The sequence below is a fragment of the Rhinoderma darwinii genome, chromosome 13 (genome assembly GCF_050947455.1).
Source record: "Rhinoderma darwinii isolate aRhiDar2 chromosome 13, aRhiDar2.hap1, whole genome shotgun sequence".
Taxonomy (NCBI): domain Eukaryota; kingdom Metazoa; phylum Chordata; class Amphibia; order Anura; family Rhinodermatidae; genus Rhinoderma; species Rhinoderma darwinii.
This window is the reverse complement of record NC_134699.1, coordinates 20,995,521-21,013,111: the sequence shown is the minus strand read 5'-3', so window position 1 is coordinate 21,013,111 and position 17,591 is coordinate 20,995,521. Positions and strand designations below refer to the sequence as shown.

At 39.8% G+C, this 17,591-nt stretch overlaps 1 protein-coding gene and 1 long non-coding RNA gene across 5 annotated transcripts in view; one reads left to right on the top strand and one right to left on the bottom strand.

Moving 5' to 3' along the window:
• Positions 1 to 17,591, top strand: part of LOC142665431 (uncharacterized) — a 252,998-nt gene that overhangs the window by 46,101 nt on the left and 189,306 nt on the right. The window lies entirely within an intron of this gene.
• On the bottom strand, positions 6,875 to 15,275 carry LOC142666462 (keratin, type I cytoskeletal 12-like). The gene is made up of 8 exons (XM_075846513.1): positions 14,934 to 15,275; positions 14,217 to 14,299; positions 9,622 to 9,778; positions 8,848 to 9,006; positions 8,639 to 8,764; positions 8,336 to 8,550; positions 7,674 to 7,705; positions 6,875 to 6,978 (listed from the first exon to the last, which is right to left on the bottom strand). The coding sequence occupies exons 1-8, from the start codon at positions 15,273 to 15,275 to the stop codon at positions 6,875 to 6,877; spliced, it is 1,218 nt and encodes a 405-aa protein (XP_075702628.1).

Below are 17,591 nucleotides of genomic sequence, written 5' to 3'. Positions count from 1 at the left end.
TAATTGACATAATTTAGGTAGCTAATTAAATACTCTGTTCTTAATGCTATACTTTTTTTATGTTACGTGATAAAGCTTTTGTGATGGTTTCCCATAACTCCCATATTTAACTTTTTTTTTTACCCTTTCCTCCATGCTGAGCAACCCATAGTTATCTGCATAGTGTTCATTTTAGCTATATCTATAATGAATTCCCCAAGTGCGAGCAGCTTTTATTCTAGCTCACATATGGACCATATATTATATGAATAGACGCCCCATTCATTTGATCCATTTCCGCAGCAGTATTTTAACTCCCTTAAAAGGGTTATCTCACCATAAAAACCTTTTTACGTTTACTTATTAAACCATATGGAGGTCATAGAATGGGGTCCCCTGCTCAGGACCCTCTGCTATAAAACAAAGCAGAGAGCAGCTAACAAAGAGTAGCTCTTACTCTGTAGACCCAGACTGTGCATGTTATTACATGATTGGCCATTCATCTGGCTGCAACTTCCATGTAAAATATTCCAACCATAGAGTTGAGGCCTTTGCATGACTTGGTTTGGAGGGGTAGGCTGTAAGGAGGACAGAGTTTAAAAGGTTTTGGAGCTGACTAAAGAGAGAAAGGGGGACAGGAGCGGGGACAGGATTGGATGGGTGGAAGAAACCTCCCATCCCTTCACTCTTTAGTGAGATTCCTGTTAGAAGAAAGGTAGATGTACCTACCTTTCCCACTAAACGTTCCGAAGCAGCAAGCAGTTCGACCACCCTTTGTCAATTCCTTTGGCCTTGGGATGGGGCTCTCCTTGTAGTTTGCCCTGTCATGGCAGATGGCAAGAAGGAGGTCTGGGTAGGCAGTTATTAAAGTGGTTGGGGGTCCTATCAGAAGTATGGCTCCCAATTTCGAATGTAAATTCTGTTATGATTGGTCAGTGTAGTTCCCGCTCTGATTTAAAGGGATGGGCTATATTAGCCGTTCTAATATACTCAATACCCTACTTGCATCTACCCTAATTGTATTCCTCAAATTTGACAAAATAACAACCTTTCATTTGGCTTGCATCTACCCTAATTGTATTCCTCAAATTTGACAAATTTTACCCTTTCCTCCATGCTGAGCAACCCATAGTTAAAGTGGTTGGTGGTCCTATCAGAAGTATGGCTCCCAATTTCGAATGTAAATTCTGTTATGATTGGTCAGTGTAGTTCCCGCTCTGCTGAGGAACAGGTGCTAAAGTAAAGCTGGGGGTGCAGTACTTATTGACAGATTTGTCGGCGTGGTGCAACTGGGGTTGGCGTTTTAAGTATTGCTGGAATAATGACCTCCTCTTTTATGTAATGTTTTGGTAAAGTTTTACCCCGAAGAATTTTTGTATTAATTATGTAATGTTTTATATGAGGTTTTTTTAATTTTTATAATGCTGTTGTTGATATGGTTTATATTTGATGAGGTGGCTGCTGTGGCCGATATTTTCCATTGTCACACAGCGTTTGTGTTATTTTATGGGATTTAAAGGGATGGGCTATATTAGCCGTTCTAATATACTCAATACCCTACTTGCATCTACCCTAATTGTATTCCTCAAATTTGACAAAATAACAACCTTTCATTTGGCTTAGGAGTTTGAGTTAAAGATGGAACTTGTGGTATTGATAATTAGTCCTAATCTGGGTATTATTAGTAATCCCATGAGCTCTTGTGTAGTGACAACCAAGATGCGCAGGTAAACCAGGGATGACAACAAACATACCTAAGAAATTACTTATTGTGGGTGGACTTATTGTCAAGATGGAATGCAAGTAACCAAGAACCAGGGGGTGCAGCATCTCCAATCAAGTGAAAAGTTACACCCGTAAAGTGTATATGGAATATGATAGCAAACACCTATTTATGAAAGGTACACCGTAAGGGAAGTCAATAGAAGGTCTTGCACAGGTTTTACAACCAATCTAAGACCGGCCCTGTAGACTGTGTGGTATTTGGAATTGATGTTAAAGCCAATCAGTAGTCTATCATCACCTAGGTCCTGAAAATGCAAAATTATCAGACGTAGGCTATGCTCACACTGCATTTGCAGTGTATGTTCGTCGTATGCATATACAAACGTATCCAGAGGGCCCCTGTTGACCCAAAGTTAGCCAAAGTGTGCTTTTGGAATACTTTGGGACAGTATGTGCCGGCAAACCTTTATATTAACTGTATTGGATAGTGTAGTCGACCTCTGACGGACGTTTCTGACATATTCCATCTTAGGGTATCCAAAAAAGAGAGATCAGCAGCACATCACAGTCCCAGAGAGCATTCACAGGGAGCTTTTAAACAGGAAGGAATTTTTCAGTCGGTGCAGGCAGTGTCGAGTTGCAGCCAAAACAACTGCTTGAGAAAGACCCTTGGGGTCGAAACGTCGCTGTTTTGGTGAAATAGAGACACCTTATTTTGTACTTGGATAACGTTGTGCTGCGGTTTTTCTACCTTCTTTGCCATCTTAGGGTATGTTCACATGGAGTTTTTTTACAGGCAGAAAAATCTGCCGCAAAATTTAGAGTCAGATTTTAACCTGCCTGTACTTTCTTTGACGCGTTTTTTGCGGTGTTTTCCGGCCATGGCCATTGAGAACCACAGGCAAAAAACGCAGCGAAAACAGCTTTCTTGATGTCAATGGAAGGTCAGAGATGGAAACGCGGGAAGAAATAGCATGACGCTTTTTTTCCCCACGAGTGTTTTTTTACACTCTCGGGGAAAAATGCCTCCGCCTCGCATTGAAGTCAATGGGAGGCGATTTCGGAAGTTTTTTGGCGCTGTTTCTGACGATGCTTCTGCGTCTAAAACAGCGCCGAAAAAACTGTTTGTGAATTAGCACGTATAGGCATATTTCAGAGGCTTCCATCAGAGGTATATGTTGAGTACATAGTGTGATCAGAGCCTTATATTGTAATATATTCCATGTCAAACTATAGTCTATAGTCGCTTATATTGAGGGCCAGATTGTAGGCAGGCCAAAAGGGGAAGTTGCCCAAGGGCCTCCACCACCCAGTTCCCTCTAGCCCCTCCAAAATATTCCAAAGACATGGGAGTATGAATAGATTTAAAGTGTACGATCCGGTGCTCGATGGTGCTTTTATATTGCCATAGGGTGGAGAGGATGAGTAGCTGCTTGATATATTTAGTTCTGCTTAACTCCTGGTTGAATAAAGGATTGTGCATGTTAAAATAAATGGCCCATTTGCTCCATTTCCATTGGGTCATGTCAAGATATGAGGAATCTGCTAACTTTTGACAAACTGTTTGATCCTCATTAACTAGTAACTCTTGACCCATCCAGTGCTGCTAACTACCGACCAGTCTCTATTCTCCCCTTCATCTCCAAACTCCTGGAATGCTTGGTCTACTCTCGCCTTATCCGCTATCTCTCTTCTAACCATTTTTGACCCCTTACAATCTGGTTTCCGCACTCTACACTCCACAGAGACTGCCCTTACTAAAGTCTCAAACTATCTCTTGGCGGCTAAATCTAATGGCAAATACTCTCTCCTGTTTCTTCTGGATCTCTCTGCAGCCTTTGACACTGTAGACCACAAATTCCTACTTAACATGCTCCACTCTATTGGCCTTAAAGGCATGGCTCTCTCTTGGTTATCTTCCTATCTCTCTGACCACTCGTTCAGTGTGTCATTTGCTGGTTCTACTTCTTCTCCTCTTCCCCTTGCTATCGGGGTTCCCCAGGGATCAGTCCTAGGTCCGCTCCTCTTCTCTCTACACAGCCCCTATTGGAGAAACCATCAGCAGATTTGGCTTCCAGTACCATCTCTACGCTGATGAAACCCAACTATATACCTCTTCCCATTACATCACCCCTGCCCTAATACAAAACACTAGTGATTGTCTGTCCGCTGTCTCTAACATCATGTCCTCTCTCTATCTGAAACGGAATCTTTCTAAAACTGAGCTCCTTGTGTTCCCACCATCTACTAACCTCCCTAAACCTGATGTATCGATCTCAGTGTGTGGCACTACCATAACTCCTAGGAAGCATGCCCGCTATTTTTGACTCAGATCTTTCCTTTACTCCTCATATTCAATCACTTTCACGCTCCTTTCAGTTTCACCTGAAAAACATCTCCAGAATCCGCCCTTTTCTTACTGAGGAAACAGCCAAAACTCTCATTGTTGCTCTGATTCACACTCATCTTGATTACTGTAACTCATTACTAATCGGTCTTCCACTCACTAAAGTCTCCATTCTCCAATCTATCCTTAATTCAGCAGCCAGGCTCATCTTTATGACCAACCGCAACACCAACGCCTCTACCCTGTGCCAGTCACTGCACTGGTTGCCCATCCCCTTCAGAATAAAATTCAAATGTATTACTCTCACCCACAAAACTCTCCACAGTGCTGCGCCTCCTTACTTCTCCTCCCTCATCTCTGTCTACCACCCTACTCACGTTCTGCCAATGTCCTCAGATTAACATCCGCCATAATCCGAACGTACCACTCCCGTCTCCAAGATTTTTCTCGTGCTTCACCCGTCCTCTGGAATGCACTACTCCAAAGAATCAGATTAATTCCCAACATCCACAATTTTAGACGTGCCCTGAAAACACATCTATTTAGACAGGCTTATAACATTCCCTAATCTGACTCCTTTCCCTGGCCCCCTTTACATTAGTAATGAGGCCTCTTCATTCAGGAGTATCCCCCACACTCCTTGCCCCCTAATACACTTCATGTCTGTCATACACAGATACTGGCTGGTGACCATCTCATGCAGTTTATGTATACTACCCCATATGTATAAAAGATGGCTGGACCATTGTACTGAACAAGCACTTTTACACTTTGTGTCTCCCTTATTTCCTCATAGATTGTAAACTCTTGCGAGCAGGGTCCTCACTCCTCTAGTTTGAATTGTAAATTAGATTTGTCAATATGTAATGTCTGATATTGTCTGTCCAATGTACCCCCTGAACTGTAAAGTGCTGCGGAATATGTTGGCGCTATATAAATAAAAATTATTATTATTATTAATAAAGTGGCTATTTACACTATGTACTGTTTCATGGTTCATCACATTTACTCAGGCCATCACAGGTTGCCTCAAACCTATATGATGCCCATACAAACATCTTTTTACATAAGGATCTATCCTTTCAGCCATTGACCTCATATTCCCAAATTTTATGCTTCAGGGTTTTGAACCTCAAAATGTAAGTGTATTAGGTCATTACCTGCTAAAAAGAACCCTGCGTTAGGCACCACAGGTCAAATAGATAAATAGAAAATGCCATTGGTTCACTGTGTTTTGCGACTTGTATAATAACAACTCAATTCAAGGTATTTAATTAAGGCCATTTAGAAGTCAACTAGAATTAGAGGTGTCTAGAAGTCTAGAAATGGTAAATTTTCTTGCTTGTATAGAAAATACTCCAGAAGATCAGGTGTAATATTTATGTGAAACTTAAAGGGGTTCTCTGGGGCTATCCCCAGGATGTTTGATTAGTGGACTTCGCCAGTGCCTGTATATGGCGGGTGTTGCGAAAGTTGGACCCCATCGATCAAATACTGATCGATGGTCAGTGTTTTTTCCCAGCACCATTTTCAGGCTCAGCAGAGAAGTGACATGGAATAGAATTATTACAATGAATCCTATTTTTTCTGAAAAATATAACATACAGTCTAGCAAAATCCTCCATTTTACAAAATGTATTTCTGGGAATGGGCTTCAAAGTTGATAACTCTTTGTCACCAAGGTGCTAAAATTGAACCCGAACTAAAGAAGGTAGTCGTGAAGGTGTAAGACCAGGGGTGACGCCAAATTTTCAGTTTTGGTTTTTAAATTGCCAAAGTATAGGGTCATCATTGATGCAGGACAAGACCATATATATATATATATATATATATATATATATATATATAAAATATTTCTTACACTGGAAAATATTTTGTCCTGTGCTCAATGTCACCCCCCTGCTGAATAATGTACTTACAGCATGTACAGTATGACTAAGTGAATACTGCCCTGAGTGGATTTCATGCCTAGAAAAGTGTTGTTACACATTCACCCTTTGACCTGACTAGCTTTGTAGAATATCTTCACCAACAAAAAGGCTATGTGTATTTTTGCAAAATTTTTTCTATTGTTTAATTAAAATAGACTACCGTTTTTGTATACAACTCCTATGCAGTCCTCCTATGTGTACCAGGTTAAAGCTGTTGCTTTATAGTTATACACCGCAAAGAAAAAGTCCATATTCTGCTCCTGCAGCCATGTATTATTCACTGCTACTCCTTAAACCTCGTTCACATCTGCATTGGAGGCTCCGTTAGCGGCCTCCGTTGCAGATTCGACCTAGAATACCAGAAACAGTAGCGCAGCATGCCGCGCTATTTTTTCCAGTAAAATCTCAAATACCCCGAAGGAACACATTGACCTGATAAAGTCAATGGCTTCTGTTGGCTGCCAGTGGTGTCCATGGAAGCGGCGCGTCCTGATAATATAAAAACGCAATACAAAAATCATCCAACAACAAAGGGCAATCTGAACCTCTCCAAGTATTACATACATATCTAAATATATGTTTTAATAACAGAAATGCACATACCCTTTACTACTATAATACTGCCAGCTATGGACAGAACATGTACTTGGACAGACAGGAGATTTTTCAAATATTTTTTAACTTTTTGTGTGTAATATAAGTTGTAGTTACTTAATGATAATTGTAGGATAAACTGCATATAAATTGCAAGATAACTTTTATTGAGTATTAGAATAGAATATAGATACACCGAGTTCCCTGTTGCATGGATTAACTGTGTTACAAAAGCAAGTGCAGATCATGTCATTATAAAAGATTGGCGTAGAGGTTTGTTTTAAAGCTCTACCCTTGGCTACAACTTCATCTTCTCTTCTGTTTCGTTCACTTTCTGTGACACAACTTTGCCGTTGACTACTTCTTCTACGATAGTTGTGACTTTCCGGGTTTTGTTTGGTTCTGAAATAGAATATAATGGGTTATATTGGTTTCTTTTTTGTTGTTTGCATCAATCGGCTTCCTAAACCCAAGATGGGGTTTACATTAAGATGGCAAAGGTGAAGGGACTGGACAAAGGCAGGAGCTGGCACAATGGATTATTTCCAGATGTATAAATTAGTAAGGGCCACCAATACACAGTCTGCTAGAAAATGTATACAACTTGATATATTGGATATGTTTAGGTGGTCTATATACAACTTTGTTTAGTGATCTGATGGTTGACTGCTCTCACCCCGTCAATCTACTGTTATCACTGGGAGGAAGCCCCGTTTAGGCATTCATGGACTCACTGTTTCCACTAGAGCGGGAGTCGCTCTTATAGAGCGGCTCTTTGTGCTGAAACATAGAGGGGGGTCCCGAGGTCTGAAGGGGTTGTCAGATCTACACAATCCCTTCCTCAAATGAAGCTGGTGCAGCTATAAAAACTACTTGTAAACAGCTGATATTACCAGGGAAGTTGAGCTGGCCAAACTGTACAATTCAAATACATTTTCTACAATGTAATATATGGACGGTTTGGGTTTTCCAGAGCGAGAGCTGCTCTTGGTTTCCGGATCTGCGCTGGCAGTGTTCATGAGCGAGGGACCACAATCTAAAGTCCATATGAGAAGATCACAGGTCTCTAATAGAGTTTCCTGAGAAAATGTACATACCTTTCACAGGTACTGGTTCTTTGTATTGCCATCTAGAAAACAGGAAAATATTTTCGTTATTATAATTACCCTATCATTATTGAATGGGAAAACCAGTCTAAGTAATCTTCTGGTATTTCATAGATACATGTGAGAAGATCACAATGGTTAAGTCTGGGATCAAAGATCACCAATGATTTCCAGGTTGGAAGATCTCTATAGAGAGCTCAAAGACACTGCTCAAAGATTTCAGTCTTTGGAAGTCTGACACAACATACTAAACAAAGGGCCAATCAAAATCAATGACAATGTTCTTATTATATTGTGTGAAATTTTTTGTGACAGAAATCTCTGAGCCAAGCCAATAAGATTCAATCGCTCTGTAGATCTCTTATGTTTTGGAGAACAGTAATGGTCCAAGATCGCAGATTCCACCAATGTGATCTTCTCATCTATCTTCTCGATCTATGACATTTCAGAAGATCTCTTTGACTAGATTTCTTGCTTAAGAAATTCTCCAGTAGGATCCTATAGATATAGTAATGAATTACTGTATACACTACAAACTGTGCATCTCTAATGTCATCTGTATGTTCATCTATCGTTTGGTCCATCATCTATCAATTCCATCCATCCATCTATCCATTCAAACATACATCCATTCATCCATCCCTAAGACTTACGATTCTCCATCAAGTAGTCTACGATAAGTCTCAATCTCCATTTCCAGTCGGGTCTTGATATCTAGAAGAATTGTGTATTCTGCGTTCTGACGTTCCAGATCACTGCGGACTTGACTCAACTGTTCTTCAATATTGCCTACATAACTCTGCAGTTGTACTAACTGTGTACTGTAACAACGCTCTGTCTCAGCCAATGAGCACTCTAGGGATAATTTCTGTTTGGGAGAGATAAAGTCAAATTCTATAAGTTTTCCTATATGTATTATTATTAGTATTAGTAGTAGCAATAGTCATGAAAATTACCGTAGCGAGTTGTGCTTGAAGCTGAATTTCCAGCTCTTGTACTGCACGTCTAAGTTCTGTGAGTTGGGATTTGTGGGACTCAACCATTTGGCTGCTGTGGGAAATATCTTTATTCAGCTCGGCACTCTACAAACATATAGAAAATATTTAGGAAAATCTAGTAGAAGGGTCTTCAATGATATCATGTATCTTTACATTCTATATTTTACCTTTTCCTTGAACCACTCTTCGGCTTTCCTTCTGTTCTGTTCAGCAATGTCTTCATATTGAGACCTCATGTCATTCAGGAGTTGGCTAAGATCAATTCCTGGAGCTGCATCCATTTCCACATTAATATCCCCCTTCTGTCCTCTCAATGCCTTCATTTCCTGGCGCAGATTAGAAAAACAGACCATTTTAGTCTAAGCCAAATAAAGTATACAACAAAGTTCTAGGAGAAAAGTTGTTGTTAAACAATAAGGATCTGGTAATATTTAAATGAAGATGTCGGAGAGCTGAATTTGTTGATTGGCACAACCTACTGTGATATCATATTGTCTTTTTTAAGTGTTAAAGTGTTATCATATTTTTATAGAGCTCCATGATATGAAAATCATTGTGGTGATACAATTTTGTGTCCTAGTCCTACGAATGGTGGTTCTGTTGTTTTCATAAAAAGCTTACATAGCCCTAGAGCAAGATTCTTCGATGAGAAAATCTAAATGCATCGAAAAAAAATATAGCCTTCCATTAGACTATTTCTTTTTTGTCCAATATAATGGTCAAGTTTACAGTGATCGAAAGCCAACAAAATAATTAATGTAGACAATTGGTTAAACCATTATTTAGACACTAGAAGCTACAGTACTTGGAAAAAAAATAACATGTGTATCTATTAAACGAAGATCTAATTTGTAAATTAGCAGTGAAATATAAACTTTTATGGGTAGCTAAACATTTTTTCTAAGGAGATACATTAGTTTATAATGTATTAGTTATGGTACCTCTTCATGATTCCTCTTCAGACACTCAATCTCTTCCTTTAGGCTTTCGAGCTGAGACACAAGGTTGGCTTTAGCAAAGCTTAATTCATCTAATACTCTTCTTAGACCACAAATATCTGATTCAACGGTCTGATAAATGGAGGCCTCATTCTCGTACCTGAAATTCAACCACTTATGAAACTTATTCATTCAAAAATACTTTACTTCATTACATGATAAAATATAGTCAAGGTGAATTATGTTAAAGACACTTAGCTTAAGATGTGCATGCAGTTAAGGCCTCATGCACACGGCCGTGTGCACAGCCTGTGATTACGGCACAGAGGGCCGTGGAGTGTTATTCGCGGGTTGTCCACAAATCACGGACCGTGCACACATTGACTCCAGTGAGCCCGGACTGCAAATAATGCCCGTATAATGACATGTTCTATTTTTTTTGCGGTCCGGGCTCTTGGCCAATGCACGGATCATGTAAACCATGGTTGTGTGCATGGGCCCATAGAAATGAATGGGTCCGCAATTACATAGTTACATAGTTACATAGTTAGTACGGCTGAAAAAAGACACATGTCCATCAAGTTCAACCAAGGGAAGGGAAAAGGGAAGGAAAAATTTCTACACATAGGAGCTAATATTATTTTGTTCTAGGAAATTATCTAACCCTTTTTTAAAGCCATCTACTGTCCCTGCTGTGACCAGCTCCTGCGGTAGGCTATTCCATAAATTCACAGTTCTCACTGTAAAGAAGCCTTGTCGCCTCTGCAGCTTGAACCTTTTTTTCTCCAGACGGAGGGAGTGCCCCCTTGTTTTTTGAGGGGGTTTTACAAGGAACAGGATTTCACCATATTTTTTGTATGTGCCATTAATATATTTATATAAGTTAATCATGTCCCCCCTTAGTCGTCTTTTTTCAAGGCTAAATAGGTTTAATTCTTTCAATCTTTCCTCATAACTTAAATTCTCCATGCCCCTTATTAGCTTCGTTGCTCTTCTTTGTATTTTTTCCAACTCCAGGGCATCCTTTCTATGAACTGGAGCCCAGAACTGAACTGCATATTCTAGATGAGGCCTCACTAATGCTTTGTAAAGTGGCATTATTACATCCCTGTCCCGCGAGTCCATGCCTCTTTTAATACACGACAATATCCTGCTGGCCTTTGAAGCAGCTGATTGACACTGCATGCTGTTATTGAGTTTATGATTTACAAGTACACCCAGATCCTTCTCAACAAGTGAATCCGCCAGTGTAGCGCCCCCTAGGACATATGATGCATGCAGGTTGTTGGTACCAAGATGCATAACTTTACATTTATCTACATTAAACTTCATTTGCCAAGTGGACGCCCAAACACTTAGTTTGTTTAAATCTGCCTGTAATTCATGAACATCTTCCATAGTCTGAACTATATTACATAGCTTGGTGTCATCTGCAAAAATAGAAATAGTGCTATTAATCCCTTCCTCTATATCATTAATAAATAAGTTGAATAATAGTGGTCCCAGCACTGAACCCTGGGGTACACCACTTATAACCGGTGACCATTCAGAGAAGGAATCATTGACCACAACTCTCTGGATACGGTCCTTGAGCCAATTCTCAATCCAATTACAAACTATATTTTCTAAACCTATAGTCCTTAATTTACCCATTAGGCGTCTATGGGGGACAGTGTCAAATGCCTTTGCAAAGTCCAAAAACACTAAATCCACAGCGGCCCCTCTGTCTAGACTTCTGCTCACCTCTTCATAAAAACAGATTAGGTTAGTTTGACAACTTCTGTCCTTAGTAAAACCGTGCTGGCTGTCACTTATAATGCTATTTATTGTCACATAATCCTGTATATAGTCCCTCAATAGCCCCTCAAACATTTTCCCCACGATGGATGTTAAGCTTACTGGTCTATAATTACCCGGGGAAGACCTAGAGCCCTTTTTGAAAATAGGCACCACATTTGCCCTGCGCCAGTCCCTTGGCACTATACCAGTCACTAGAGATTCTCTGAATATTATGAAAAGGGGGACAGAAATAACTGAACTAAGCTCTTTAAGAATTCTAGGGTGTAACCCATCTGGTCCCGGAGCCTTGTGCACATTTATTTTATTTAATTTAGCTTGGACCATCTCTACATTCATCCAATTCAGTATATCAACTGATATATTAACAGCACTGGCACCGGCTACATCAGCTGCTCTTTCTTCTGTTGTATATACAGAGCTAAAGAACCCATTTAGTAACTCTGCCTTTTCTTGATCCCCTGTGATCAACTCCCCATTACCATTATCTAGGGGTCCTACATGTTCAGACCTTGGCTTTTTTGCATTTATATGCTTGAAGAATTTTTTAGGATTTGTTTTACTATCCTTGGCCACCTGCCTTTCATTTTGTATTTTTGCTAATTTTATTACATTTTTACAGATTTTATTAAGCTCTTTATATTTTACAAAGGCTACAGCTGTACCCTCAGATTTGTATTTTTTAAATGCCCTTTTTTTGTCATGTATTGCCCCTTTCACAGAAGGTGTAAGCCATGTGGGGTTTAATTTGAGTCGTTTATACTTATTACCTGTAGGAATAAATTTTGCACTATAATAACTCAAAGTAGATTTGAAAATCTCCCATTTATCATTTGTTCCATTATTTGACATTAGTTCTTCCCAGTCTATATCCTGAATTGCAGCCCTCATCCTGGGGAAATTGGCTTTCTTAAAATTAAATGTTTTTGCCCTCCCAGCCTGCGTTTGTTTTTTACAGTATAGGTAAAATGTAACTATATTGTGATCACTGTTACCGAGGTTTTCACGAACATTGACATTCCCAACAAGATCTGCATTATTAGAAATGACCAGATCCAACAGAGCTTCACCTCTAGTCGGGTCTTCCACAAACTGGCCCATAAAATTTTCCTGCAACAGGTTGAGGAAATGTCTCCCCTTTGCAGTTGAAGCCGAACCATGACACCAATTAATATCCCGGAAATTAAAATCTCCCATTATCACTACAGTACCCGCCTGTGCAGCCCGCTCCATCTGTTTATATATCTGACCTTCCATCTCCTCAGTTATATTGGGGGGTCTATAGATTACACCAAAAGTAATTTTTTCAGTGTTTACCTCCCTTTCTAGTTCCACCCACAAGGTTTCAACCTCCTCACAGTCTTCACCCACTATTGTCTCTTTCACACTCGCCTTCATATCACTTCTCACATACAGACATACACCACCACCTTTCCTATTTGTCCTGTCTTTACGAAAAAGTGTAAAACCCTGTAGATTTACAGCCCAGTCATGTGAAGAGTCCAGCCATGTTTCAGCAACACCAACTATATCTATATTTTCTTCCAGTATCAAGGCCTCCAGCTCCCCCATTTTGCTTGCTAGACTTCTGGCATTTGTGAACATACACTTTAACTTGCCTGTCAGTTTTTCACTTTTATTATCAGAAATGTGATTTGACATTAATCGGTCCTTTTTATTTACACTGATGTTTTGTAACGAAAGGATCTCCTTATCTTGTTGTCTAGTCCTCTCCCCACATTCTGTTTCTCCCCCCACCAATATAGTCTGACCCCTCTCTAACCTGGCTACCCCTTTTTTTTCTACATTGACCTCCCTCCTCAGCCCTAGTTTAAATACTCCGCCACCCCAGCTAGAATTCTCTCCCCCAGCACAGCGGACCCCCTTCCATTTAGGTGCAAATCATCTGCAGAATACAGTTTGCACCCCAATGAAAAGTCAGCCCAGTGCTCTAGGAACCCAAATCCTTCTCCTCTACACCAAGACTTCAGCCATGCATTTAACTCCCTAAGCTCCCGCTGTCTTTCCTGTGATGCGCATGGCACAGGCAGTATTCCTGAGAATACAACCTTGGAGGTCCTTCCCTTCAGCTTGTAGCCTAGTTCTTTAAAATTATTCTTAAGGCTCCTCCACCTACCATTTATTCTGTCGTTGGTACCGACATGGACCACGACAGCTGGATCATCACCAGCCCCTCCCAGCAATTTGTCCACCCGTTCCACCACATGCCGAACCCTGGCACCAGGGAGACAGCAAACCATTCGGTTGAGGCGGTCTTGGCGACAAATTATTCTATCTGTCTTCCTGATTATAGAATCCCCTACAACTATCAATTCATCCCCAAAAACGCGTTAGTGTGCATGGGGCCTTCGATCGCTTGTTTTGGGGCCTTCGATCGCTTGTTTGGCCGACACCTATTTCTCCTGACTACCTTAAACATGCACGGTAGCCACAGTCGAGGGTACATGTTTTTCAATTGAAATAGGGGAATAAGCCACTACGATACCCATCTCATAATGCCTTATCTCCCTTAGGAACAAAAGTTTGGGCATGTTGAAGTCCAAAATGATCGATCCTACTTTCCCCAGATATCCTCCATTGGGGGAGAGTTGGGAGAACCCCATACACAGATAGTCAGCCGATCCTGCTGAAACCGGAGAGTTCAGATGACTCTTATCTTATTCATATAGCTTACTTTATTTCTGAAGAAAGTCGGAATGAGATTAAATGTCTATATGTGGGACTTATATTTCAATTTTATATATCCATTGTAACCGCCAGCTGATTGTGTCAAAACTTACTTCATTCTGAAATCTTCTGCTGCCAACTTGGCGTTGTCAATCTGAAGAACAACTCTGGCATTTTCAGTGCTTTCTGCTAAGATCTGATGAAGATAAGAAAATCAATGAAATTCAAGTGTTGAATCCATGTATGCGATAACAAATTAGTATTCTTCTACTATAGTCTACTTAAAAATTCTATAATAGTATGAAGTATGAAAAGGATGTTACGACCCATAGCAGGAATCACTGGAATATTAGAGATTTCGGGCAATGCTATTTACATATCCTGTCTCCGGTGAGCATCATTTAGTCTCCCTAGGAAGTATTCTAGTAAGGCTACTGTGATGACTGCTATCCACAACCCTACTCTCATCTGATGATGCCCAAAAGACCGAAACAGATCTGTCCACAGATGAGTATCTGTGGTTCCAAGACTCTTTCAGGAATGAGACATTGATCGACAGAGTAAAGACTCCTTTTATGTGGTTAATATAAATGAAGCATATTATTGGTGCTAAATATAACTGACAGAAGATAATATACCTACAAAATAAATTAAAGGATCATTAATTGCTTGTAATATTAGGAAAAATTAACTAAATTAATTTAGAAAATAACTTAAAATAAAATTATGTCAATTAATTTAGAAAATAACGTAAAATAAAATTGTGATCAAAGGACCATATTGTCCAAAAAAGTCCTTAAAAGACTTGTGGAATTAGTTAATTAATTTACCCTTTTCTTGAGGTCTTCAATGATGGCAAAGTATTTGCTATAATCCCCTGGGATTGTCTGCGTCTGGTGCTTAATGTACCACTCCTTGATCTTCAATTCAAGGTCAGCATTGGCATTTTCCAGGGACTTGACTTTGTCCAAATAGGAAGCCAGTCGGACATTGAGGTTTTGCATGGTCTCCTTCTCTCCTCCATGCAGAAGGCCATCATTTCCACTAAAGTTTCCAACTGCAAAGTGCTCAGATCCTTTAGACAGGTCTAAAGCCAAAGAGTTGGCCCTATGGCTGCTGATGCTGCCACCAACTGATGTTCTGACAGATCCACTTTTCCAGTGACAAGACATGGTGTTGTATGTGAGATCTAAGCACTTGAGACTTGAGGAATCTTCTGTTAGATTGCACGGATCTGTCTGGCTAGCATGGACATATTTATACTTGTCACAATGGTGGGTGTAGTATGCTCTTTTCCTAATGTTTTTACCATAAAACTACTCATAAAGCCTGGTTGGATTAATTTAATTTGTATGTAAGAATAATTTCCTCGTTGGGTTTTGTTTTCTTAAACCACCTCAGGCTGTCTGCATTTTCCCCATTGTTATAGCTTAGATTCTTAGTGCTTAGACATAAACCTGCCTCTTTTCTATTACTTTGAAGTTGTCCATATTTATTTGTGACATTGAGGACAATCAGATAAATGTGAAAATAATAATTATCTGGTCTTCGGTATATAATTGTAAAGAACTGTCTAGACAATATCCTATGAATTACTAATATTTGAGCATTATAAGTTCATAGTTCTTTGAATATTGCCTTGTAGGACAACTTATTCCTTTATATCGATGGAAAAGACAACCCAATTTCTACACCAGTGGTTTATGTTTTCATGTTTTTCCTACCACACCCTTTGCTCCCTCTTGTAGGAATTTTGTGGACTCTTTTAGGAACCAACCTAGTGTGAACAATCTGGTGCTACAAAAGAAGCCTTATTTCAAGAACACTTTAGTAGACAACTACTATATAAGCCTCATCCTGTAACTACCACACCAGCATAGACAATGTGGGTGTAATGCTCTCAGGGATATCCAGAGAAGGAACCCATTGCCCAATTAATTAATAAGGTCCTCTTTTCCGATGTCTTTTTGGGTCATGTTACTCTACTGGCCCCAGGTTATTCTCCAATAGTTAGTTCTTTTCTAATAAGAAGAAATTTATTTAGAGGTAATGAGATAAAACTGTAGTGCTTAAAATGGCTACCAAGATCAAGTCAGAACTGGAGGGGCAAAATCATAGGCAAGTAGAGTTGGCAACAATTGGCCAGCACAGTACAGATTTGTAGACAGGGACCAAGTCGATTTTCCACCCAGTAGATCAGTGAAGGTCGGGCAATTGCAGTACCAAAGGGATAGGCAGGAAAATAGACAGGAAAATTCAGGTCAGAAGTTACAGACCAAAAAGTCAAGGCTCAAACAAACAGGAACAGCAGAAACACAAATTATCCACAATAACTGGCATGACAGGTGCCAGTCCTATATTTAAACAAGGTTGGCCCTACTTTTATTGGCTGAGCAGCAATGCATCCTGTAGGAAGGAACATGGACAAGAATGTTCCTTACAGTAAGTTTTAGACTATTTGTCCACAATTTAGTGAAGCTCCGATTTGTGGACACTAATATAATAGTTTAAAAAAAGTATCGAAAGTTATTATTGGAATCAATCCCTTTATAATATTTACCATCCTGCTGCTAATGGAATTGCTTCCTCTTTTACAGGGAGCAATCCTGAAAGCAATATATTTATGAAATGCTCATAATAATTTTTTCATATCAAACTAGCTTTAAAGACATTCACTTAATAAGGTCCGTTTCCAATGCATATTAAGATTTCTGTCACATGTTCCAGACCTCCAGTCCTTTTGAAGTCAGAATAGCAAATCCTGCAGAACTAATGTCAGGATTTGAACCCAGAAACTCCTGTGTCCCAGGCAGCAGCTCTTCTCATTGAGTTACTTGTGATGCTGGCAGTGCACCTGCTGAATCTATTGTCTAGGTTCTCTTGATTCCCTCCTCTTGCGATTTCTGGATTACCTGATTAGTCTCCCCCATTTGGCTTCCTATATAAGCCTGGCCATGGTACTTCCTTCTTGCCAGACTATTAAGCTTTCTGTCTCTAGTCTAGTTCATTGTTGTCTTAGGCCCCTTCACATCACATCAAGGGAGTCTTACTCTATAAACTATTGGTGCTTATTTGTGTTCCGAACTTGTATTGTTTCCTGACCACGTCTCTGCCTTATGTTAGAAACTGTTGCTGCTTATCTGTGTACTGAGTTTGGACTGTTACTTGACTACTCTTCCTTATTATCACCCTGCTTCCAGATTAGTTTATTTGTGATTTAAAAAATAAATAAAAAATAGTCCCTAGATGATTGGGGACCATTATTGAACCTGGGCCCACAGGAAGATCATCTGACACTCAGGTGGGTCAGCCCAACTCTGCTTTTGCTTAATATATGACTAGATCTCTAAAGATGACGTCCAAGGTAGACAGTAGGACAAGAATGTTCTATTATATTTTTCATTTATTATATTTTTCAAGTTTATTTCTACTAAGAATAGGTATAACCGCGAGGAACCGTAATATTAATTGACAGCGCACTATGTTCT